We start from the raw sequence: 26,878 nt of genomic DNA, 5'->3' as shown, positions 1-26,878 counted from the left end.
CAATAGGTTAAAAACAGACACCATCTTGACTTGACTGAAGTTTTACCTCCGGCTACCTGATAGACCCAAATCTGAACTTCCACGAAACACTCCCTAAATGGGCTAGGATCCACCAGCCGGCCTTTGAGTGTGAATGACACGTGGTCAGAGTGTCGGCTCCTACGGCCGCTGTAATGGTCTGCGCGATCAGGTTTCAGTACTCAAATGAGTTTTTCAATTGCCTCACTGTGCGAAGTAAACACCATTGATTTTTGAGCTTCCACCGGGAAACAAACCCAGAACCACGCACGAAAGGCGAGCGTACTAGTCACTAGACCATAAACGATCTTTATTTCTATTAATATGTTGAAAGAACAAATATTTGGAAGAGCATGTGCATAACAAAACTATAGGATTATCAACTCCGTGAACTTGTCTCAACTCCGTGGCTTCCTTAGTTTTCAGATGGACATGGAGTTGAGCACCATGGAGTTGAGAAAATTGAATATAATTTTTCTTTACCGGCCCACTTTTTAAACAGTACATGTGAGTAATTGTGTATGAATTTTCTACGTTAAGGCGTAGGTTTCTCAACGGAAAGAAGGTATATACCATACAAATACATTCAGTAATAAATACCATGGTGTTGAGTATCAATTAATATACGCACCTGCTTTCCACACACAAAAATATTTTTTCTATAGCTTTTAACACATGCACACAACTTTTTCTGTTCTTCAGTCAAACATGTCTGCCTTGTCTTCTTGTGGGTGTTGCCAATGTGGACGACCATGCTATCTGTTGAGAGCAATGACAACTTTTTCTCATGCCATGGAGTTGAGACGAAATAGAGGTGACAGAAACGAAGCATAGTCAAGCTTTCGAAAATAATCGTTATAAAGGTTTACTTTCCATAAAACCGAAACATTGAAGTGTTCTCTTCTATTTAATTACCATTAAAGACATTTGATTTGCGACTTCAGTTGTAATTTATTGATTAAAATCAGTCAACTGTAGTCTGTGACAGCCCACTGTGTTGAGAAATTGGGTAATAATTATTTTTTTACGTATGTTTCGTGTTATATTTGCGAACTGTTATACATGGCATACCTACTTTGTGACGATTACTACCAAACAAAATTAAAATGAGGTGATTCTTTCTAGTAGTAATTTGAAGAAATGCCCGTGACAGAAAATTTCCCTTTTTCGTGGAATCACCCATATATATATATATATCTTACTATACCGCGTGCAGCGGGGGATTTGAGAACAGTCACATTTGCAGGCAATAAAAAACAGACACTGAAGAGAGCATTTATTACCTTATAATGTGCTCTACAGGAATCATATCCATCAATAGACGACATCGTTCATGAAACCGCCTGCAGGCAGTAATGAAATGAGTCGTGGGATTGTATACCATTGCATCCACAATGGCTGCTCTGAGTCACAACGGTGTTGTGTTGATGCTTATTGGAGTCCCTCTTAACCATGCCTGACTATTCGTGAAGTTCACCTTCTGGTCCTGGGTAAAATTTTTCTCGTCAGGGAAAACCAGAGAATTCCGGGTTGATCCGGATATTTCATCTTGTTCAGTAGGCGCTTGGCTCTGGTCAGTGAGTTCGCCCTAGTTCTCTTGGACAAGAACGTTTATTTCCGCGTCATATTCGACTTGTAACGAAGGTTCTCGTGTATCATGTCGGATGATGGCCTCTTCCATTTGTTGCCCTCTGGGTGTTGTGCATTGACTTCCTAGGATCCTTATTGATGGCAGCTTCGATAGAATTTGACGTCCTGAGTGCTGAGCGCCGACAGTATCGTTTCCTGTCGCAAACTGTGGCCCCAACACCCCTGACAACCCTAGTTCACTCCGAACTTTGAAGATGAATGACCAAGCTACATTCTGGAATGCTGCAATCTCAGAATTGGAGTAGCCTGCGGCCACGAGACGATGACAGCGTGCGTCTTCATTTCCTGGTTAGCGTAAATTATTCCATGTTTACCTGCAAACGAAAGGATTTGTAACTATAACATACAGGGTATTGTGTACGTAATGTGTGTTCTCAAATACCCACTGCACACAATATTCTTAAAAATTGTCTCCAGCGCTAATTTTATTTCTTCCTGCTTCCATGGATTTTACTTAGGTAATGGACTTCTTTTATAGTTGAATTTTAATGAATGACAATGTGCGACTTAATCGGTTATTGAAACAAGGTTTCAGTACCGTACTAATACTTTAACTGCTACTCTACTGATTGCTTTCCTAGACCAAGCTACGAATTTAAAAGATTGAAGTTTGCAGCTTGACAAGTGATCTTTTGAAAATGACTGATCAATAAATGGGCAAATATTTGAGTAGAAACTGTTTTTTCCCTCTCAGCAGTCTAGAGACAAAAAGGCAATCCAAACAGGGGAAACTTTTCTTTTTTCCTGTACCCAAGAAATTTCGTCAGTCCTCTTCGAATGAGAAAGTTCTCTTGTGCCAACTTACGGAACAAAAGGAGACTAATTCTGTCTGATGCTGTCTTGGTTCAGTGGTCGCTCTGTGCATTACATCAACATAGACCTATCTTTCACAGCCAAGGTTTGTTCTCTGCTGGAATAATATGCTGTGTTACCTCTCTTGAATTGCGATAGGAATACGAAAAGTGCTTCCTCATTCATCATACTCACTTGATTTTTGACTGTTTTCAAAACTAAAGGATTCATTGCAGCGGAGAGTTTTGCGTCTAGAAATGCTATTTTCCAGGCTCTAAAGCTAACTTTACCCCATCCAACAGAACGTTTCAGACGCTTTTAAGTAAAATTATTGTGGCATTGGTAGAAGTCGATGGAGATCATATTGAAAAGGGACAGAAATATATCACTTTAAAAATAAAGACTGTGAAAGATATGGAAAAATTGTGGGACGTTCCTCGGAGTTTCACTTACAATAAACAGATAATGGGAAAACTCGATTGTAGCGTTTCCCAGATATATAAAATTTAAGGTAAGAAATCTAAAACGTAAGGAAAAGGAGGAAGACTTTTGTGTACTACATATAAACAGATCTGTCTGGAAAGTATTCAACCAGGACCCAATACACTCACACCTGGTGTTTTCATCGTTGTAGTCTCTTTCAAACTAGTTCTCTTTGTTTCCACACAGGACAAACACAGTGCTCGTGGGCTTTTTCGGGGTTCTCCCGTTTCCTCCCATTTTCTTCATTTCACTTATCTTCACCGCCTTCTTTAGCCTCACCGGCATAACTGTGGGACGTAAAACTCAAAGATTTCATTCCATTGTTTTTGTTTCCACACATCGAGTCTAGTGGTCTTTTCACTGCTCGAAACATGCCTGGAATCCCTTAAAGAATAAAAAGATCACGGACCCTTCTTTCACAATTCACAGTGTGACTAACTCGCGCCATGTAGTTTTTACGAAAACAAAGGAGGTCAGATACTTTTCAGACAGCTTTGCAACTCAAATTCAAAATAGGTACATACCGTCCAAACAGCATGTGTTGAAATGGGTATTAACCACGATCTTTATATGCAATTGCTGACTGCCTTCTATGTATTTTTAATGTTTGTTTAATTAAGCTATATAGAAAATCTTTAATCTGTTTGATATCCGATAGTTTAGAATATGGGTCCTTTGTTCTTTAAAACTCATTTTTCCAAAGCCAGTCCATGTTAAGTGTAGACCATCCGTTCAGCTACAAAAATTAAACATTTCCTGTGTCTATGAGATTATATGTAGATATGGGGAATTTTACACAGATATCACAAGTAATTTAAGGTTTAAAAGATATATATACGTTACTGCAGAACTATGAGAGCCCTCTGTTGTCTATGCCCTTTCAATACTTAAGAACTCATAATTATTGTACTACTTTAATCAGACCAAGGTTTCACATAAATGTGACATCTTCAAGAGTAGAAATAGTTGTGAAATATATTTTATCAAATAAAATTAAAATGTGAACTTAGGTCATGGTAGTTATCCTACTTATCAAACTTCCTTTTCAACAAACATGGGTTAGGATTGAAGAACGAATATCAAAAGGTAACATGTTTTTTCATGTTGATTCACTGTTGTCCCTATATTGTTATCTTGCTGTACTTTAGATATGCTTCATACTTATCAAATATACTGTTCAATTTTGTGATGTAATTTTTGTTTTAGGTTCCCTATTTTGGTCCCCTGTTTAACGAAGCAATTGTCGATCATAAGGTGTTACCAGGACTCGTCCGTGCTACCGCCATTAATGCCTCTAGAGCTAAGAGAAGTATGCTGCCATTCTACCAGAATTAGTAAGTTTTTTTTTTCTTCTTTCTTCAAAATTCGAAAATAGAGGTTATAATATTTAGTCACTGAGTTTTGGTATCCCCTACATTTTCCCTTTATTTGGCTTATTTAATTCCCTCTTTTTTTGCCGTGTGCATTTTTATTTTATTTACTTTTAGTCGATCTTTTAATAAATACAGGACCTTTGCATAAAATATAGCTGTGGAGTAAATCCAACATTTTCATTTGTTCAAATAGTATGATGGTCTACAAGATACATATAATGTTAAAAAGTTCTTTTGTAGGAGAGAAATTTTGATTTTCGTCTAAAGGTAAATGTTCCATATCAGGGCGCAAAATTTCAAAGTCAGACGCACCCGCCAATCCAAAAATGATAGTCGCCAGTATCTCTCACGTACAAATAATGAGATCCTCCCTCTCACGGCCTTTGGTTTGCGTAAGAAGGAGATTGCATCAGAGCATAAAATTTCAAAACCAGACAATTATATTCAGAATAATCAATTTTGAATTGGACAATTTATATACATATTAAAAAATATCTTACCTTAAGACTTCACATTTGTGTAACGCTCTCGTTTGCAGTTTCCGGATCAAAGTCCTTAAGTGAAGGGCCATTGATAGAAATTGTTAGCAAATCACCAACAAAATTCACAGATAAAACTGCACAAAATGTGACAATTGGAAGCAAATTTGGGAATCTTCTAATGAAGTTTTCGACTGAGGGTAGGAAAGGAGGAACAAACTACAACGTTGTGAAGACTTCACTTTCCATGTCCGTTGTGAAGACAGCACACTCAGTGACAATTATTTTCGTGCGAAACAGAAATTGGCAATCCTGTGAGTTAGGCAGAAACCATTCCTACTGAGCACTGGTCGCCAGTTTTAAATGTCTAGTCGCCAATATCGACCTGGCGACCGGAAATTTTGCGCCCTGTTCCATATCCTACAACTTCAAACTTGATTTGTAAATCAAAAACGCCATCATAACTCCATATAGGGTTTACCATCTTTCCCGAATTAGACGGGACGTCTCGAATTTTAAGAAAATTTTCAGCGTCCGGAATTAGACTTAAGGAAGAATTCCGAGAGACGCATTATATGGTGGTGCGCCAAATTATCTAAAATACGTATAAAATATGCGACAGAAATTCTTAGTAGAATTCTTTCAAATTTTGAATCACGATATGTACCCGTGACTACTGAGATACTGATATGGTTCTATCGCAGAATTTTTCGTGTTGGCAGCAGTTCATCTAACCGCGAACAAGCTGTTTTCGGCTTCATCGTTTTTGGTTTAAATTTCATTCATAAATATACGTATTTCTTTTTGCTATTCTTAATAAGTTGTTCCCCTACAAATTTGGGTATGAGGAAGTACGTGTTTGAAAAGTGTGTGTGTCGCTTTAGGCTTATCAAATGGTGGCAACCCAACTCCATGACTTTTAATTTCCGTATTAAAATAAACATCTAAACATACCATAAATCCAATAAGATAACATATGCTGATTCTAATCAGTATTTTCTTTTATTTTAATATTCTCTCTGGTAAATATCTTCCTGTAGCAGTTTCTTTATAAAACTTTCATAATATATAATATATATTAAAATACACCAGCTCTCTCACTACGATATATCTGGTTCCATTTCATACAATTACTGCGCTTTGCTTCCTTCTCAAACGCAGTTTTTTATTTTCCACGTACGATGTCACTCTTATCTCAAACGCGCTCTCCCAAATAATTTCTGACATTCGTTCATGTCTAACATTCTAAGTCTGTACACTCAATACAAACGGTTTCTGTTGTGAGAACCACATTCACCTAGACATTTTATTTTCATCTCCTATCTTTCCTTTAGAAGTTCTTAACTGACTCATAGAAGGTATATTCTGATATTTAGGTTTGTAAGAAAGAATGTAATTTCAAGTTGACGAAAATTAAATCTCGGTTGCTGCAATTCTGTCTTATGAATACAATATAGAGCTTTTAAACGAAAAGCAGTTTTATTTATTTTTTATTGTTATTAAGGACTGTTCATGAAATAAGGATCGGATTCTGTCAACAATCTTTTGAGTCATTTCGTTGAAGAAATCTAACTTCTTGTGACTGTGTGTATATTCAGCACGAAAACTTCTGTTCCTTTCGAAGAAAAAGTGTTAAAACTTTTTTGAGTTGAATTTTTATGCTATAGTACATTGGTTGTTGGTCGACTTTGATTGGGAATACTAAAAACAGACCTATTTTATGATAGAATAACACACACCAAAAAGAAAAAAAAACATCTGGCTACTGGAATGGTTGAGACTTGAACTTTCATTTCCTGCTTGCCGTGCTTTTGTTCTGTACACAAACTGAAAAGATACCTGTATGTTTATTAGCGAGGTGAATGAATGTATGTGTATATTTTAATTGGATCAAGTCTCTTTTCCTAATCTGGTGCATTGTTTTTCCCATTTTTTTTTTCTAATATTTTTGACTATCTCGAAAATCCATCCATTGTATGACAAAAATGTCAAAATATATTCGATTACGATTGATTATGCGTCTAAGGTTTAAAAAGTGTTCAGTTCTTTAATAAATAAACCACCACTACTACCTTCATCTCCTCCTCAAATTAAAGAAAAAGTAAAAAAGAGCGAGTCAGTTTTTTGCACCTATATAGTTTTGTTGTTAATTATCCTGATTAAAATGTAACGAGACATTTACGCATAATAATTTGCGTTTGTAATAAAATAATATATTGTTCTTTGTAGCTATGAGGAAAGGGCCAAAGCTCTAGAGACAGTAGTCCACAACCACAAAGAATCAACAACCTTTGAAGAATTTACAGCACAAGTTTATTCACCTGTTCAAACTGCGTCCCCATTTTACCCTGGACCGACACGTGCATCAGGTAAGTAAGAACAATCCTATGGAAAGAATTCCAAAGTTTTTGTGGCTAACCTTGCGACAAAAAAAAACGTGAAATTATAAATTCTGTATTTTCGTCAGAGAAGGAGAAAAAACGTAAGTTTTCCTTTGAAACTTAAAAAAAAATAATTTCCACTATCTTCGATTAAATATTTGAAGATGCATGAGAGAGTTTATTTGGCACTGCTTTATTTTTATCAGCAAATCAATGCATACAAATACCCAGGTAGTTAATTGCCAGCTAAATCATTTTAGGAATCTTCTCCGAAATGATTTATTATAATTTGCGTTCGAGGTAGTGAGCTGCTAGTTCTTTGTAATACAAGGGTGACATTGAAAGTTATTTTTCTTTTTTTTTTAAAAAAAAAAAATAAATTAAAACATGGTAACATTTTTGTGAAGGTTATCTTTTTCACCGAGCTTCTTCATGGGTATATGATTAGCGTACGGTCTTCGGTCGGGAGACCTGGATTTGATTTCTGGTGGGAGCTCATATGATTCGGATCCCAACATTGAACGCTAGGTGGACCTCTTATATAGCTTCCTTGCTGAAAGGAACGCTAAACTCAAATCAATCCGGTATTCCTTTTTACAATTTAAACTTCTACCCGTTAACAACTCATACCTTTCAACAATATGCTTTCTGGACGATGTTGAAAGACAGGCACTGTTACTTAAGTGTAGGAAATAATGTTTCCCGCATATGGTTCTTTGGAAATAAATACAGAGCGTTATTGAAGCTGTGTGGCTAGAATCATTTTCGTGATCGATAGTGATTCGAACTCGAGGTCTTGTTCGCGGACTTTTGCAGTGGGTTTTGGGAAGCAAACAGCAGTAAGCACTACAGCATTACTGCTTTTGAAGAATGTCATCACATGATTCCTTATAGTCCAGATTTGAAGGCAAAACAAATTAAGCAGAGTAAGTCTGGGAAATGATGGTAGAACGACCATCTTCTGTCGTGAGCAATGGTGTGACTAAAATTGTAGGTGGATGGGTGTCGTCAAATGGCGGCTAGATAAATTCTTGCTCGTTTTCCCTAAACGGTTAGATGGGACGGGAGAATGAGTTTACACTCGAAATGAAAATGAAATGAAATTTTTGAGCTTTACGCCCCACGCTTATGCCGGTTAGGCTAAAGGAGACGGTGATGATGAGTGAAATGGCGGAATGAAGAAAGTGGGAGGAAACGGGAGAACCCCGAGAAAACCCACGAGCACGGTGTTTGTCCACCACAAAGTCCACACTGCGAGCTGGGATCGAACCAGGGACCCCAAATAGCGGAGGTGAACGCTCTACCACTGAGCCACCGCGCCCCCACACACGGTGTTTGTCCACCACAAAGTTCATTTGGCGGGAGCAGGGTTTGAACCCGGGACCCCAGACACCAAAGGTGAACGCTCTACCACTGAGCCACCGCCGCCCCTGAGTTTACACTCGAGGTGACTACTGCGAAAGCAGTTGTGACCCATTACATGAACCGGTAAATCAGTCGCTATCGAAAAGTACTAGGAAGAGAGCCCAAAGAAGTGACACCCGCAGTACTCCAGGGGACCCGCCTATTGGCGTGCGAGAAGAATCCACTGTCTCAGTGTATGATAAAGCAGCGATTCAATTTGGCACTTTCAACTGTGAACACAGCCATTCGTAAGTATCTTCGGCTGAAGTGCGTCCGTGAGGCTTGCGTGCACGACCCACTCCCGCGCCATATAGCAAACGAAAACAAACCGCAGGAAATGCGATACCGTGACAGCATGTCAAGAACCGCTACAACTTAGTTTGCCACTGTCGAAAACGTTTCCCTCGTGCGTATATGATCATTACGGAATTTAGTTATGCGCAGAAGTTGCTTATATGCAAAGTTGATGAAAGCTGAAAATTAATGCAAGATGCTTCCAGAAATCCATTATGATACCTATCTTTCGAATCAACATCCCATAAAAGTATGATGCGGACGCCAACCAGATGAGAATCTACATGGACAAGGCTTCAAGTCATACCGCCAGGAACTCTTGCGTTTTGTGACTGCACGTCCTAGAATATTGACTATTTAACATGAAAAGTGACGTAGGCCTTCATCATCCAATGTTACTACATATGAAAACTTTCAGTGTCATTGTGTATTGCTTCATTGTGTTCCGTGTAGTCCATCGTTATGACCAGATCTAATGAGAATTTGATGCTTAACGTAAATCTTAATTTAGAACTTAAAATCAAGTAGTAGATAGTAGGCTGTACACTTTTTTTTTTTTTTTTTTCACTATTCCTAGCAGAATAATGAAAAAAGTACATTCACAATAAGTTGTGTTGTTATATTAAAAGCTTCAAGCTACCTCGTATTTAACGTCGTTACTTTCATTTTAATGCTTGAACGATATGCTTGGCAGATCTCCAATATATTGCCATCTGGTAGCAACCGTTGGAGTTTGTGTTAATGTATTGGGCTTTTGGTTTTATATTTTGTTGCTTTACAATAGTATATTCTAAATCTAAGACATGTAAAATGACAATGAGAACATTCGTGGTTGACATTTTTACGAAAACGAGAGTGAACTTATAATTATCAGAAATTCTAGTGATTATCATCTTTTGTCTGATAAATTGTTTCGGAAACGTTTGTTCAACATTCAATCCGGTTCAACATTATCTAGTTTAATTGTCGATTATTCAAAGATATGGAGGCGTTCTGCAGTTGCTATTTCCCTGCTTGCCTGTAGTCTGCTTTCTCATCTTGCATTCTCTGCTTGGCTCTTTCTCAAGCTTACATAAGATTTTCTTAGTAACTTTTGCGAAATAAATTGCTAGCAATGCTTTCGTTCGCATAAAAGTTATTTCATTTAATTTTTATCATGTGCTTTTTAGTACTGTTTTTACACGTAATCGTAGGTTTGACCGAAAAGTTGATAAATATTTACGTATTTGTGTTTGAGTAATGTTATTTCCGGTACTCCTTTTATTACTGCGCATTATCATTAATTATGCTGCGATTGGATAGCTCTACTGAGCATCGTTTAATCATGAAACCAACTTGTAATTTATGCTTTTTTAGTGATACTTAATGATAAGTCTCCTTTAGATAGTCTTCTATTGTGTTTGTGTACGTGATATGAAATATTCTTGTGAATTGTTTCTTTTTATAACTGTGATGGTAAGGAATGAGAAAGTACCTTTATTGGAGGTTTCCATAGTCTTAGCTTGTTCTTAAAGGTAGAGGATAAAATATTAGTGTGAAAATATAATTTTTCTTCATGTAGTATTTGATTTACGGTCTGTCTTGGTAGGAAGAGAGGTGATGGAATATAGGACATAATGCTGTAATAGCACAGTTGCTAGTGAAAGCGGAAACCTTTCCCCTGTATATTTTATCAGTATCGTCAGAATGAATATACCAATTGGAGTATGAAATTTCGAATGAAAATGTACGACTGGGTCGTTGCCCATGGCATGGAATACCATCCGACAGGGTAAACCAGAAACTCGAGTTCAATATTCAGTTTAGTCGCACATTTTCACTCTTTTCAAATCAATAATGTAATATTACCTATTAATAATTTAGTATTGATAAAAATTGGCTCCTGCTTGCGTTTCTCAAATATACAATTTGAATTGTTCTCTTTGATGATGAGAGGATGCTTCATATGAATTAGTTATTAGAAACTACACTCTAATTGGTTCATTCATAATGAAGTGATAACATTTTAGGGATAGTAGATACAAGTCCACCCTTCATAGCGTGCAGAAAAAATTGTTTTATAGCCAATCATTCACTGGTGTTTCTGAACTGATTCTTAACTTCATTCAATAAAAAAATAATGGTACTCAGCACATCAACATTTACTATCATAAGTGCACCTAATTTTTGGCATTATTTCTAATAACTGAGCTCAGAATTAATTTGCACTGCATCAGAATAACTATATGTTAATTTTCATGCAAGGTATATTCAGTTATAAAGATTGCGTGAAGTAATTTATTATTACCTGATAGAAGTTTCAAAACCATTTTTGATGTAAAACACAGAGTACAATAAAATGTACATTTTTACTATCGAGATATGAATTATTTTGATATATTATTGAAATACGTTTTTATAAATGGAAAAAGCGTTAGCTTTTTAATCATTGTGCATCGGGTAAGTTAACAGTGGGAACGAAATATGGATTAAATAATTCTGTTTAATCTGGTAATATGACAGAATTAGATTATGGACCTAAAGATAAAAAATAGAAATACGTTTTACATTGCATTTGTCGAGTATCAAGTTTTGCGCAACAGTGTGTTCTCTTCCTTCCATTGGTTAAAAAAATACAAAAGTATAAATATACCACAACCTTCTTCAAGTATGTTATTCTACCAATAATAACTTATTTGTGTTACTTGGTTTTTCCAAGTTGACATTATCATACACTAAAATAATATTGGAGTCTGATTTTCGAAATTAAAAATTTCGAATAAGTCCTTTACGTTTTCGTAATAAGAAGATTCTTAAAAGTATGAACCGAGAAAATTTTCTGAAATGTAAAGGAGACCTTAATCTCTAACGTTCGTCAATTCTGACGATTGTAAAGGATCAATAGTAGTCACGTAAGGTAAATACTACCTACCCATTATATTTAGTGAAGGTCGTACGACTTAAAAAAAAAAATCTTGTGAACATGCATTCGAAATTCTAAACAGTTTTGTTTATCACATAGCAGCTGGGCTGCGTAATTTCTAAGTGAAAAATAGCACTAACCTTGTATCCGTACAGAAAATAAATTTTAAGTAAATTCAATAGTCTCTGCTACTTCGATCAGTAACTTGTTGAACCCCTGCGCTAAATCCAGTGTAGATCATCACATCTAAGAACTATCCTGTAAGAGAAGAACATCATGATTTAAAAACTTCATTCACAGATTAACTACAATCACAAACTCAGTGTCAGTATTTGAAGATGAAGTTATATTTTAAGACGCCAGTGCAAGGTGAATGTGTGTTTTCTGATATGTAGGAGTATTCCCAGGCAGCTTACTATTCTGTTCAATAAGAAATCGTTACATACAAATTTTCATTGAAGAAATACAAGATTTCACAGATTGTCTTGTATTCGGATTTTTTCTTTTCTTCTTTTTTTTTTTTTTTTTCAACAAGTTTCCAATGCCGTTCTCTTATGGGCTAGTTCTTAGGTCAGAGGATCTACAATTTATTTAGCGTAGGAGTTCAAGAAGTTACTGATAAAAGTAGCAGAAACCACTAAAATTATTTAAAGGAAATTTACTCTGTACGGTTACTAGGTTAGTACTATTTTTATTTACGAATATGGATCCTATTGCATCCATTAGGAAATATACAGAATTCCTAATTTCACATATTTTATGCTCGCGCGCTATTCCTTCCTGCAATTCTGTGACTTAATGGATAGCTACCAAGGTGGTGCTGCAAAGAATTAGATAGAATATATTTGTATTCTTAACGGTGAATTCTTGATCGTAGATGGAACAAGAAAAAATAATTCCCTCAAAAACTCAGTTTGTGCCGTTTACAAACAAAAGATACGTACAATCTGCACGTTTCCTAAGGTTTCTCTTCACAAATGAAGCTGTTTTGAATGTCATACATTCAAGAGGTTCGAGGAATATTTGTAAATAACGCTACAGACGTTACAGAGTATCGTACAGATTATCAGATTCCGTTTATAATTACAAAGAATATAGATTTTTTGCTACAAAGAAGTATGTTTACGCAGAAAGCATTTATGTGACTGACTACCAGGGAAGTATTTAATTAAAGGGAATGCTCAGCGCTGGGAGTATCATCGTGCGATTGAACAATTGAATTAAGAATTAGTGGATTTTAAGTATTGGCCAAGAAGTAAATATTACGTCGTGTAATAGTCGAAGTTTAAATTCCATTGACTTTAATCCAACAAGAGTATACAACATAATAAAGACACGTGGTTGGTTTCGCCTTTAAGTATTGCATTAGTATTTGATTTCGATGTATTAGTATCAAACCTTTATAGCTGAATGACCTTGAATTATAGAAGAAACTACAAGTTGATAAGATTTGCGAATTAAACAAATAATAACTAATGCTTCACAAAATTCATGCTGTTTCATTGTTTTGGATGTGTGTATGCGTGAAATCTTGCTTTCACTTTATTTCCAGGTTCTAGTTGCAAAGCTTGGGTAACAAAAAGCATGCTTTTCTTAAAAAAAATAGTAATAATTTCTCCCGTGATGATATTACAAAATGTAATAGTCACTATTTGTTGATATCGAGCTGGTTCTAAACCCAATTAATTTTTAAATAAATGCGAAGATAATTTATATTTCCAGAATTACCTTATTTGTAAAGGTTTAGACAACTTTAAATCGTTATCCTATAAAATTTTCGATCCGGCATTTACCGTCTCGGTTATTGATGAACTTCTTTCATAGTGTATACTGCTATGTATTTTAGAAAAGTTTATGTAGTCAGTACGACTGTACTCTGACTGTTAAATGTACCCACTTCAGTTAAAGCTGTGGGAAAGAAAATTTCAGCTTCTCTTTTACTAGTAGTTGATGAAGTCGATACTGTGTAGTAACAATTTTAATATGGTTATAAAAATTACACAGTCAGTGTCGCAGATAGAGAGTTGAGTTTTTAGGACGATAATTTTTAGAAAAAAGATTCTAGAATACATTATTTACAGTGTGTTACCGTAGTAACGGCCATAATACGTTAATTTTCCAATGATAATTAGTGTTCAGTTTTGATTTGTCGGAAGTTGGAAGACATTAATGCAGATGTTTTTATGCTGAATTGGGAAAGTATATAGAACTGATCCATATCACTTAAAACTATTAGAAATACAATGCTTCAGATAGAAACACAAGGAATGGCCCGAATCCCACTCTAATAGTAAGTTCCGTCCGTCATAACCTTGGTTTGTACAAGGATGTAAAGCAAAATCATAACGCAATTTCACTTCAAGCTTTTTCCATTTTACATATTGAACACGGTGTCTTTTTGAGGAGTCGCGGTGGCTCAGTGGTAGAGCGTTCACCTCTGATGCATTGTGTCTGTGATTTGATTCCAGTTCGCGCCAAGTGGGCTTTGTGGTATCAACTTCTGGGTGCGTTGGTTTTCTCGGGGTTCTCCCGTTTCCTTTCACTTTCTTTATAAAGTAAAACCGACAGATTTCATTTCATTTTTACGGTGTCTTTCAGAATCAGTACATTAATTAAAATGAAAAGTCATGTATGTGCAGTAAAGTACATTTTTTTGTAATTCACCTTTATCATTTAAAAATGCGTAACCTATGAAACAATCATCCCAGGGATCGCACGATTTCTTGAGAATCCAGTAAAAGTCTTCCCTCTTCATTTGGTTAAAGGGATAGGATGAAAAACTCATCTTCGTGGCACAAGAATCAGGTACAATTCATTGTAGGATGAAACGAAGATAGAAATATTGTTTAGCGTCAGCAAAGCTTTCCCAATGCCTTTTGTCAAATTTTAGGCCCAGTAAATGCCGGGGCTCAGTTTAATTGCCAACCCCTATAATGCAAACTGTTGAGTTTAAAAAAAAAAAAAAAAAAAAAAAAAAAAAAAGTATTTTCATGCTTCATAATAGCCATTGATTGTGTCCAAACTGGGTTAATGCTGTATAAGTTCAGCTAAGGCATGTTTGATGTTATCCAAACTATGCTTCTGGTGTTCATTTACACGTAGCTGGGATTGTGAGCGATGCTTGTGTGTCAGTGACAATGTGTGTGTGTGATACTTCTTTTTTCACTCTGTGTCTGTGAATGCAGGCACTTCCTTTGCTACTCGCAGTCCTGAACCAACTAGACAGCCAACATCTTCAACACTAGCAGCTGCGTTACTAGACTCTCATGCCCCAAATTCAGTAACTCCCCGAGCTGCTCTTCGACCTGGGTTCGTGGGTGAACACCGACTAAGAGGTGAGTTCTGTTGCCCAGTAACTCTCATTTATTACTGGCATTCAGATTTTTTTAACGAAATTAACAGCTTACATGCTATTTTTTCTTACAAATTAGTAATATATATGAAATTTCTGTCTCAGTATGTGAGAAAATTATATTAATTTTACTGTGTTGAGAAAACACAGTATAATACCGTACACTGGGTATTTAAAATTTGATGACTGGTATAGCTCGCTCTTGTTTGGAAGTGTCTCAGTTTTTCTTTTGTTTATTTATTGTGTATTTTACTTGTATTTCTTTAAAGTAATTGTTGGTAGTATTATACAATCTTGTGAAGCAATCTAACAGTGACTTTCAGCAAAGTCGACCTACGAAAGAATAAGTGGCTGTATGTGTTTTAGTAATAATAATAACAACGATGATTGCCATTATATTCTTTGCAAACTAGCATTTCTAAGATTCCTTTGCCCTCTCCAGTCTTCCTTTTTTTAATTTTTATGTCTTTTTGTGCAGTATATTTCCCTAAACTTTCTCCTTCTTCCTTAGACAATACAGTGTTTCTTATGTTTTATAGTATAGCGTTTACATCAACAGTTTTTTTTCATTAGATTTTTGTTTTACATTATATTCTTATAGAAGTTATTTTTCTTAAGTTTATACTTTTACTCTCATATGCTATGTTGTTATCTTTCTTTGGGTTAATAAGTGGTATTTTTACCAAAGCGTATATAATTTGTGTCGTTTGTAAAGTATAATTTATTGCAAAGTATAATTTTTCATTAACTTATTATACAATTTTAACCAAAATCTTCTTTCTACAGGCGTTAATTTCTCTCTTACTGACCACTACATATATTGAAACATGTTTTCTTCGAATTTCCATATTTCCGTCACCACAATGCTTGTAGTGCGTTTCAGATTACATGTCTTGCCCGTGCACTCATTTCGTTGGTAAAATATGGTCTTACTATCTCCATCTAATGTTTTGTGTTCTCAAATTTCTGTTCTGCATTTTATCTTCCAATGCAATATCTCCAAGCCAGTCATCCTTTTTGGCATACATTGCCATTATGATATTGACACTAGTTGTTAAATACTGTTCGAGAAATTCTTGAGACGCAGTTACCGTGTTCGCTTGTTTCCTCCTTCCTTTTCTTTTTCTAAGTGCTTATTCCTTCTACCTTTTCCTTCGTAACCCTTTCAGATCCATAAGAATTGTAAGACAAGTAGAACGTGTTTCCAGAGCTTAGGCTAAAGCTGACATGTAAATTCCAAAAATCTTCGGAATTTCATTACTTCAGCAGGTACCTAGTTATGGCCTGCAACAGATATGTTCCTATGATCATTAAAGGATTTAAAAAAGCATAAGCAATTCTATATAGGATAAGTGTTCTTTTTAATATTTCTTCCGAATAGTGTCAGCAATTGTAATGTTTGAATATGCTAATAACATTGTTTCCATATACTTCATGAATCCATGAGTAGCTGGTAAAAATTATACAAAGCTAGAGGCTGATTTTCAACTATTATAGAGCAGTTTATATTTGTTTCTATTGATATTCAATTTCATTTAGGTAATACTTGAAACTTTATCATCCAACATTCAAAAATTGAAACATTCTAAATGATCCAGTACAAATTTACGACAAATTAAGGAAATGGAATAAATATATCATTTAGACGTGAACATCTAAGATCGACGATTATAATCGATAATAATAATAATAATAATAATAATAATAATAATACAAGTATGATAAAGTATTATAGTACGGAATATATAACGTCGTTAGCTTCCTTGCGAAAAGTTGAAGTGACGTTTATGGGGAGTTGCCAGCTTGGCTACTCGTGGCTCGCTGAGCGCGGTGGATGGTGAGTAGTGATTGGCTATCCTTTTACCACACCCCCAGTGACGAGCAGGTCCAAGCGCGGGAAGCGAACGACCTTATACCTTCTGGACTTTAGTCTCCTAGAGAAAGAAAGCTTAGTATAACCAAACGCTTACATCACAGTGCTGTGGAACGTAGTACCAGTATATGCTGCTTGAGAAAGTCACTGTTGGTCTAAGTCGGCTATTTTGTTTTTAACATTTGCATTTCTTTCCGAAGAATTACTAAATCCTGAAAAAATCTTTCACAACAGCTTTCGTCCACCATGTGCAATCCTCCAGTGTACTTTTCCTTTCCGCTCTTGTGTTTATCATATTTGCCTTGGATGTACTATTAAAAGCAGGGCATATGTAAATATTAATTATTATATATCGACATCTCGCTGTTCAAGCTGCTAAAACATTTTGTTGCTGCTGAATTTGTTTCTTCATTATTAGAAGACGTGCGTAGGAATAACAATGAAACGTAAGTTGTTCTTCAATGTATGATTATTCGTACAGAAGGAAATCGTAAAAATGTGTTCCTAGGAAGTGGGAATATTATCATTATTATTGCGTAGTTGTCAATAAAATTGGTGTGGAAGACTAGAGTAGATAGTGGTGAGCACAAGCGTGGATTTCATCATCCATAGAATACCATTATTTAATTGATAGACATATTTTAATTGCATTATGAGAACTTATTAAATTTTGAGTGGAAGGGAAGTTCAAATTTGATGTTATTTCCGATATTGCACGCAAAACGGCTAAGCTTGTCAATTTATTTAGAATGTTAAGAACAATGAAAACAAAATAATAATTTCGTGACCAGGAAATAGCTAAACTTTCCGTTTTTCTTTGTCAACGCCAAATCACTTTTTGTAGTCAAGAGAATTCTACTTTACGAAACTTAGGTATGGTAAAACGTAACATATCTGTTTATCTCAAAGCAGTTTATCTCAAATCTTGTTAACTTGAGTGGTGTATGAAAGAAATAATTTGTAATTAGAAGCTGATAAACTGTATGTAACATTTCTATTAAATGTGCTCATGGTACGGTACTAAATTTAAAGCCTATATTACACGAAAAAAATGAGTAAATGACACCTTGTATGTCAATAGATCGTTAACTTATACATAAACAATTAACATGCCTAACTTCCATTTCAAAATTAACTGCTTTGTACAGTTTTTCCAATTGTTTGAGTCAGTTGAGAAAATGTAATTAAAACTTACTGAATTCAAGGAAGTAAAACAAGAAACCCGTTAATGTAAACATAATTGTAAAGATACGCTTAATATCTTTAAAGTTTCTGTGACACTTTGTTGTTTGGATGGTGACCAATTGCAGCGAAAGAAATTATTGAAGTTACGAAAAAAATATTAAGAACACTCAGTTATCTGTATTTACTGTGATTGTATATCTCCTTATATTTTTCTAAGATGTATACATATTATTGATGAAGGATAAAAGCTTTGCAATTTGTACTCTCCTTTTAAATACCGTATAAGCTTTTAAACTAAATTGAGCTTCCCTTAAAATACATATAGGTGTTGGTATTCACTGCTTTCTTTCAGATCCTTCATACATAGGCGATAGTGTTTGTGTGTGTGAATAGTCTTGTGTGTTGGAATATTGTTGCACTTGCTTTACAGGTCATTGATAATGGTTTCGAATGTTGTTATTTTTGATTACTGCCAAACCATTTTAAAATTTATGATAGCGTTTACGATCGTATTTCTGCCGACTGGCAGTCAAGTGGTGGGAGATGGTAGGATAGTGATCACAACATTTATATCATTCACGAGTCAAGTCTCTGGTAAAGCATGGATAGGTGTTAACATTTCGTCATTCATTTGTCATCGTAATTCATTTCTCATCGACTCCTATAACCTGTACAGCACACACTCATGGAATATTTATGTATATATATATATATATATATATATATATATATATATATATATATATATATATATATATATATTTATATATTAATTAAAATTCAACTATATAGTTTTGTAAATTTGTAACTCAGAGATGCATTTGGTAAAACGAAAGCCGATATTAGGATTAATAACTCATGGAGTAGTTTGCGGTAACATGTCTCAAAGAATCAAGTGTACTAAATATGCATTAACAAATGCTTGATATTTTATTATAAGCTTGCAAAATGCATAGAATTATGTAGAGTTATAGTTATTTTTACACAATCTTTTGCTTTGTTGTACAAATTTATTTTCGTAGAAAATGTCAGTGTGTATATATTTGTATGCATAAAACGGCAACTTTCACTTCTAACATTAGTAAGAATTTTTATGATTTAAATATGTAAAAATTTAGTTATTTTTCTTTTCTGTCATCCCAAATTGTAAATACTTGATTGTCATTAAATTCACAACTGAAGCATGAAGTAGAAACTTTCGTTTTCTTCTTAATTAATTACAAACGAGTACTTCATATAGACATTTCAGAGCTTTTTTTTAAATGTATACTTTTATAATTTATTAATTTACTAACAATTTCTGTTGCTTTGCAAAGTTTATTTTATTTTCTTGATTTCAGCGACCACGTTTTCTATTCAGGGAGGCCCAGTAAGAGAATAGACAAGATAATCTTTATGATAGGTATTTATTTTTATTTTCTTCCCCTCCCATTTTCCTTCATTGTGTTGGGTCATTTTTAGGGTCATTTGCTTTATATTGAAACATGAATGTTCTTGTTAGTAGTACAGCAATAGAGTTAGATATATGTGCATGGGATGTACGATCACGAGAGAGAGAGAGAGAGGTTCTCGTGTCCAACTCCATACCTTAGCTGTTTCACCTAGTTGTTTTGGAACACTCATTTTTTTTTTTTCTTTCTCAAAGCTCCTGTATCTATTCGATTATAAACCGCATTAATTGTAAGCGAATTCCGGAAATCAAAAATGAAAATAAGAAGAAAAAAAAATAAAAAAAAACGAAACTTATTAATGAAGTATACAAAATATAAGGAATAAGTCGTTCGTCAAATGTTAATGAATGTGTTAAATTATTGTGCTTTTCATTACACTCGACATTTTATTATATTCTTCAATTATACTCGTGACAGAGTTATGTAGATAACCATTTGGCGTGAGGAAATTAACATAATGATGTCCTCGTAGTAGAACGTCTGCCCCCCCCCCTTTTTTTTTTTTCAAATAAATTTTAATTTCGGAACTCAGAGAATACTAAGTTCATTCGTCATTCTTCTTGATATCATTAGAAGTCCAAAATGTCCGGAAAGGTGGTACATGTGCCCTTGAAATGTAAGTGTAAACGTTTACTAAAATAGATGGTTCACTATTCAATTTGCTCCAAAATTCCACTTTTCTTGACCATCAAATTATATTGGGTAACAGTTGTACCACTTAATATATTACGTTGCTACAAACCTTAATGCAACTTTTCACACTTACTTTAATAGGCATAATCAATGGAATATCCTTATGGTCCTGAAGAACTATGAAACTGGGTTTTTCTATTAAAATACATAGACTCTTACATAACGGAAGAGTTTGATGTGACGTGTCTGTCGCTGTTTGGTTTCTAATTGTTGCTCTGAATTTTCTTGCAACAGATGTTTATCATTGACGTAACTATTTTTTTAAATTGAAAGTGCGACAGACTTCGTATTACTGTATATTATTTTGCGTAGGTAGGTTTTAAGAATTCTTTATGCACTTGAGATATAATAAATTTGATTTTCACTCCCAGTATACGGGTAGTTTTCATGATTTTGCCTACGTTTCACGTTTGCATTTCAGCCATCGGCGGTTTCCATTTCACCAACTTCCAATTATGATCCCCCCCTTTGTTTTTTAACACTGCAGTGGTCGCGTAGCCCACTGGAACGGCATTAGTCGCGTGAAAGACAATAGTCCTCCATTTAAAATTTAATATATTTTACTGTAATTTTTATACAGTTAACGTTTATTGGGTATGAATTCCATATCAGTGGATTATTTAACTACTTTTAAATGAAATATTAATAGAATCTATTAAGATAATAAAAATAATAAATTGTAATAACAACATAATTTACTGAAATGGTGAAAAAAAAAAAAAACATCAGGAGAACTATTGCCTTCCACGCGACTACTCCAGTGTTAATATCCTTGTTTTTCATACAATAATCTACATTTTCCAGATCATGTATACGCTGTGCGAAGTGGAGCGAATACCATGTTAAACCGTTAGACTACGTCTGGTAACCTAGTTGCTGAATAGGTCGTAAATAAACAAGCAAACTTTCTAAAGAAGTTCATAGTCCGAAAAGAAATTGTTCTTTCCGCGTTAACATCTCGCTGCTTTCTGAGTGTACAGAAGGAGCATTTTTGAGTATGATCCCACCTAAATATTTTGGGTTGTTATGAAGAGGTGAAGACTTATTAAGTGTAGTCTAGATGGAATATATATCGTAGATAGTGACCCAACATTATTCATCCTTCCCTGGTCTCTTTGTGTTCATTTTAGTTTGTTTTAGTGTATATTTACTGTGTAAGTAATTTCTTTTCTGTAATTAATCCTCTGATAACCTTAATAGTTATGTGCTAATTTATTTTTTAATTTCTGAGCTATGCTTTGCTTTACCTTGCAGGTTATTTTTAATATAATACTTTATTTGATTATTTATTTTAATTTGATAATATGAATTATATTACTAATTATGTTCCATACTAGTTCACTTTTTATATTATATATAGAGGTTAAAGGAAAATATCGACTAAGAAATGTGTGACTGTGCGTCTTGTGTACAGTGATGGTAGTTTTAATGTTAGCAAATATATTAAACATTTTACATACACGTACATAAATGCTCACTCACACACGTACATATTACAGTAAAAACTTTTCTATAAGCTTATTTTGCACCTCTTCCGTGTATTCATCTCCATGTCGAGAAACTTGCTACATCAAAACACACGAGAAACAAAACCGTTCATTGTCAATACAGTTACGCTCCAAATTATCATTGGAATAAAGATTATTGTCTTCAGTTATTGTCCACGTATCCTATGTATACCTAAAAAGAAAAGTTTTCTACATGATCCAGGTGCGCAGTGACTGTTTGCTCACTAGTTACGGCTTGATTCCCTCACATCAAGTGGTGACTATAGTTTTTAAAAACACTGTTCCTTGCCTTTTATTGTTCATGGACAGTTCTTCTAAATATATGGAAGTTAAGATGTGGAACATTTTATATGAAAATAAAATAATTGTTTGTCTTTATATGTATAAGTATATATACATACAGGGTGGACAATTTATCTGCTGGAACACTCGTGATAACGGAGAAACCAAATGAGGGAGAAAAGCGAAACTTTGCATGAAACAGCTATAAGGAGGGGGACATCGTCTTACGTATTAAGCAACACACTCAGTGAACAGTGTTACCATCCCAATATAAAGTGCTATTTTTTCAAATAGCACTACGTCAGATTATTACATATTTCAAATCAACACGTCAAACAAAATCATAAAATACCACTTATTATTCAGTGTTGCAAACTAAGGATGTTATAATATCACAAACATCCAAAGTTTGGAAGTCTCTATCATACATACAGCACAACGGAGATGGACAAGACAATGCACAGCAGAAGCTCCTTAGCGTTGAAACTATGGTCAGGGTGTGACTTGTTTTGAATGAAGAGCAACGAAGTTACGAGGGCTTGAAAGTTTGAATTTTTTTAAAAGGCTTTATTTCGAAAAAATGCTTAAATAAGTATCATATCTGATTACTTGTGTGGTTTGCAATGGATGTGTAAATTATTTCGCTATTTACAGCACTTCGATATTTCAGACCGTTTCGGAGATATAAAAACATTGCTAAAATTTGTAACGGTGTTTAAACCATGTAATTGCGAGAACTTGTTGTAATTACAGCTACTAAAAGTTATTCCTGCAGTGCTATAAAAGAGCAGGAAAGCAACAATCATTTTAATATTTTCCAGAAATACGCCAGTCAGCAGTGTTGCGAACGTTTTCAATGTTTATCATATCTCCGGAACGGTTTGAGATATCGAAGTGCTGTAAACGGCAAAATGATTTGTTTGCCAATTGCTAACCACACAAGTAATTAGATATGATACTTATCTAAGCACGTTTTCGAAATAAAACCTTTCGAAAAAAAAAAAAATAAAAAAATAAATAAATAAATAAAATAAAATTTCAAGCCCTTGTAACTTCGTTGCTATTCATTCAAAACAAGCCACACCATGACCATAGTATCCAACGCTAAGGTACTTCCGATGTGCATTGTCTTGTCATCTCCGTTGTGTTGTATGTGTGATAGAGGCTTCCAAACTTTGGATGTTTGTGATACCGTAACATTCTTAGTTTGTAAACTGAATAATAAAAGTGGTATTTTAAGTTTTCGTTTCACATGGTGATTTAAAATATGTAATGACCTCACGTAGTGCAATTTGAAAAAAATATAACTTTATACTGGGATAGCAACACTGTTCACTGTTTGGTGCTGTTTAATACGTAAAATGCTGTCCTTCTCCTTATAGTAGCTTCAAGCAAAGTTTCGCTTTTCTCTCTCTCTCTCTCTCTCTTTTTTTTTCTTTCTCCATTATCACGAATGTTTCAGATAAATTGTCCATCCTTCATATATATATATATATATACGAGGCCTGTCTAAAAAGTATCCGACCTTAATTTTTTCCACGCAAAGTAGTGATTCTCAGGCGGCGCCACCGTGCACGGTGGAAGGAGGAACCTTAATGCGCATGCTTGAATTTTTTCACCGCGTTCGCGTGTGCCAGTCGTGAGCTGGTGGTCGCGAAGTGAGGTGCTGTTGGTAGTGTTCGTCGGATTTAGTGTTTCTCGCAAGATGACTGAACGAATTGAGCAAAGATACTGCATCAAATTCTGTCAAAGGCTGGGTGATTCTCAAAGCCAAACAATTCGTAAGATTCAGCAGGTGTTTGTAGAAGATGCGATGGGTGTAACACAAATTAAACAATGGTTCAACCGATTCAAAGATGGCCGCACATCAGTCGAGAGTGAGCAGCGTAGCGGCAGGCCCCAAACTGCTCGGAATGCAGCTGTTGTTGAGCTGGTGCGAAATTTGGTGATGGCAGATCGCCGTTTGACAGTGCGGGAGATTGCAGAAGATGTTGGAGTGCGTAAAGATTCTGCACATGCAATTTTGCGTGACGATTTGAACATGAAACGAGTGGCTGCTAAATTTGTACCCAAGTTGTTGTCTCAGGAACAAAAAGACACCCGTTTTGACGTTGCACAGGACCTTCTGGACACCACCAACACTGATCCTGGGTATCTGAATTCCGTGATAACTGGAGATGAGTCATGGGTGTACGGGTACGACCCAGAAACAAAACAACAATCGTCTCAATGGAAGCATCCCGATTCTCCAAGGCCGAAGAAAGCGCGGCAGGTGCGAAGCAAAATCAAGGTGTTGCTGACTGTTTTCTTCGATGCCCGTGGAGTTGTGCATCACGAGTACGCACCGGAAGGACAAACAGTGACAAAGGAGTACTATCAAGATGTTCTCAGGCGACTCCGTGACGCAGTCCGGCGCAAAAGACCAGACATGTGGACATCGAAGAACTGGCACGTCCATCATGACAACGCCCCAGCATATTCATCCCAATTGATCCACACGTTCTTAGCCAAACATGGAATTACAACCGTTCGCCAACCTCCCTACTCTCCAGACCTGGCTCCTTGTGACTTCTGGTTGTTTCCAAAATTGAAGACGCCTCTGAAGGGATCCCGTTTTGAGAGTAGAGAAGACATAATGCGGAACACGACGACGGAGCTGAACAACATTCCAAAAGAAGACTTCCAGCGGTATTTCCAGCAGTGGAAGGATCGGTGGGCTAAGTGTGTGGAAGCACAAGGGGCCTACTTTGAAGGGGATTAGGGTCCCAAATCTGTCAGGTATTCGCAACTATTTTTCTGGCCAAAGGTCGGATACATTTTAGACAGCCCTCGTATATATATGCAAGGTGGTAGGAAACTCCACCGACAAAATTCGGGAGGTGATTCCCTACATCGAAACAAGAAAAAAGCCTCGAGAGGACCCCCAAGTTGCCAGTCCAGGTCATTCCGATGCACAAGTAGTTAACACTGAAGAAACACTGAGTGCACAACCAACAAACAATACATCACCATTGAGCAGACCTACCTTGTCTGTCAAAGTTATTCGTGAAGTTGAAGTGGGCAACTACTACGTTGTGTGTTGTGAATCACGTTCATAGTGTAGTGTGTTGTGACAATGGCCCATTACACCAATCAGGAACAGGCCGAGATGATTTTTGTGTAGGAGAAGCACATGGAAATGGTAGGCAGGCAGCCCGATTATACAACGATCGATATCCCAATAGACGCCAACCGCATCATACAACATTTGCAACGCTGTTTCGTCGTTTATGTGAGACCGGAACGTTTCACCCTGCCATGTATGACACGGGAAAACCATGTGAGGAACGCACTGTGCATGCCGAAGAACGTATTTTACGACATGTGCTCGATGACCCGAGTATAAGTTCCAGGGAGCTTTCCCGTCAGCATAATGTCAGTCATGAGAGGGTGTTGTCGATCGTTCATGCCAACAATTTTTACCCCTATCATTTGCAACGGGTACAGAGTCTATCGCCAGGGGATTTTCCTCCCAGGCTGGACTTTTGTAATCAGGTTCTCCATTTGGTGGCAACAACTGTCGGTTTTCTCTCCTCCATTTTGTTCACAGATGAAGCCCAATTTGGAAGGGATGGTATTCAGAATTTTCATAATAGTTATCTGTTGTCTGTGGATTATCCACATGGAATGGTACAGGCCCGCCACCAACACCAGTTTTGTATCAACGTTTGGGCAGGGATTCTGGGTGACCATCTCATTGGACCAGTTGTTCTTCCACAACGACTCACTGGGCCTATCTATTTGAACTTCTTGCGCGAGATACTTCCTACACTTCTGGAGGATGTGCCGTTGGTCTTAAGACAACGTATGTGGTATATGCATGATGATGTCCCGGCGCATTTCTGTCGCACCGTGCGTGATTATTTGAACATTGTTTTCCCGGGCAAGTGGATCGGCCGTGGCGGTCCTATGTCATGGCCTACCCGGTCGCCGGATTTAAACCCTCTGGATTTATATTTATGGAGGCATCTCAAAACTGTTGTTTATGCTACTCCGGTACCTGATATCCAAACGTTGGAACAACGCGTCCGAGCCGCTTGTGACGCTTTGCGGGAAGAACCAGACACGTTTCGACGTGTGGGCCGGTCTGTGCGACGACGTCTGAATGTCTGTGTTCAGAGTGGTGGACGTCATTTTGAGCATCTTCTTTAGTGTCGCCACAGGTAAGACTGTTGTAAGACTTCTGAAACCTTTAGTGTCATCTTTGTGATATTTATTCATCACGGACACCAGTACGAGATGTAGTGTATCATCCTTGAAAATACAGTCCATGTTTGCCTGTACGCATGCTTACTTTTGTCCATGTCTTCCATGCCTCGGTTGCCTACTCGGTAGGGCCTACAGCGATTCTCGGCCCTGCAGTGTCTGCGTACTCTGCTTGTTGAGGAACCGCTGCACCAACACCCATGTCCGGCGGTGTTCCCTTGAATTGGTCTCCGACGCTGCAATGGAGAATCCCCACTTTTCCAGCTCTCACCCCACAGTTCGTACTAAGCCATACGTAACACGTCATAGTACATACGTCTGTTTCACTTTTCACTGCTTATACCATGTCTGCTTTGCGGATTTCCCTTCTTCTTGTATGGACTCCCATTGCGCAGTTCCATCTGCACCATTCAGTTTGCACCATCAGTTCCGTTGAGTATGATTTTCTTTCTCATTTTGTAAACCGACGTCACTATCTCAATTCGTTCGGGAGATATTCTACTTTACCCACGG

General features: G+C 36.2%; 1 protein-coding gene across 6 annotated transcripts in view; it reads left to right on the top strand.

Annotated features, from left to right (window-relative positions):
* Positions 1-26,878, top strand: part of LOC145664022 (ral GTPase-activating protein subunit alpha-1) — a 200,320-nt gene that overhangs the window by 166,907 nt on the left and 6,535 nt on the right. For 3 of the 6 annotated variants that reach the window (XM_081730314.1, XM_081730316.1, XM_081730313.1), the window contains 3 exons: positions 4,150-4,277; positions 7,025-7,164; positions 14,962-15,111. In XM_081730314.1, coding sequence (XP_081586440.1) covers positions 4,150-4,277; positions 7,025-7,164; positions 14,962-15,111 — 418 coding nt within the window. Of the gene's footprint in view, positions 1-4,149; positions 4,278-7,024; positions 7,165-14,961; positions 15,112-19,526; positions 19,589-26,878 lie in introns of all 6 variants that reach the window. The other 3 variants (XM_081730317.1, XM_081730319.1, XM_081730318.1) reach the window with 3 other exon arrangements.

Source organism: Thermobia domestica, chromosome 11, assembly GCF_964235325.1.
Source record: "Thermobia domestica chromosome 11, izTheDome1.hap1.1, whole genome shotgun sequence".
Lineage (NCBI taxonomy): Eukaryota > Metazoa > Arthropoda > Insecta > Zygentoma > Lepismatidae > Thermobia > Thermobia domestica.
Note: the sequence above shows the minus strand (reverse complement) of the source record. Positions and strands in the feature narration are given on the sequence as shown.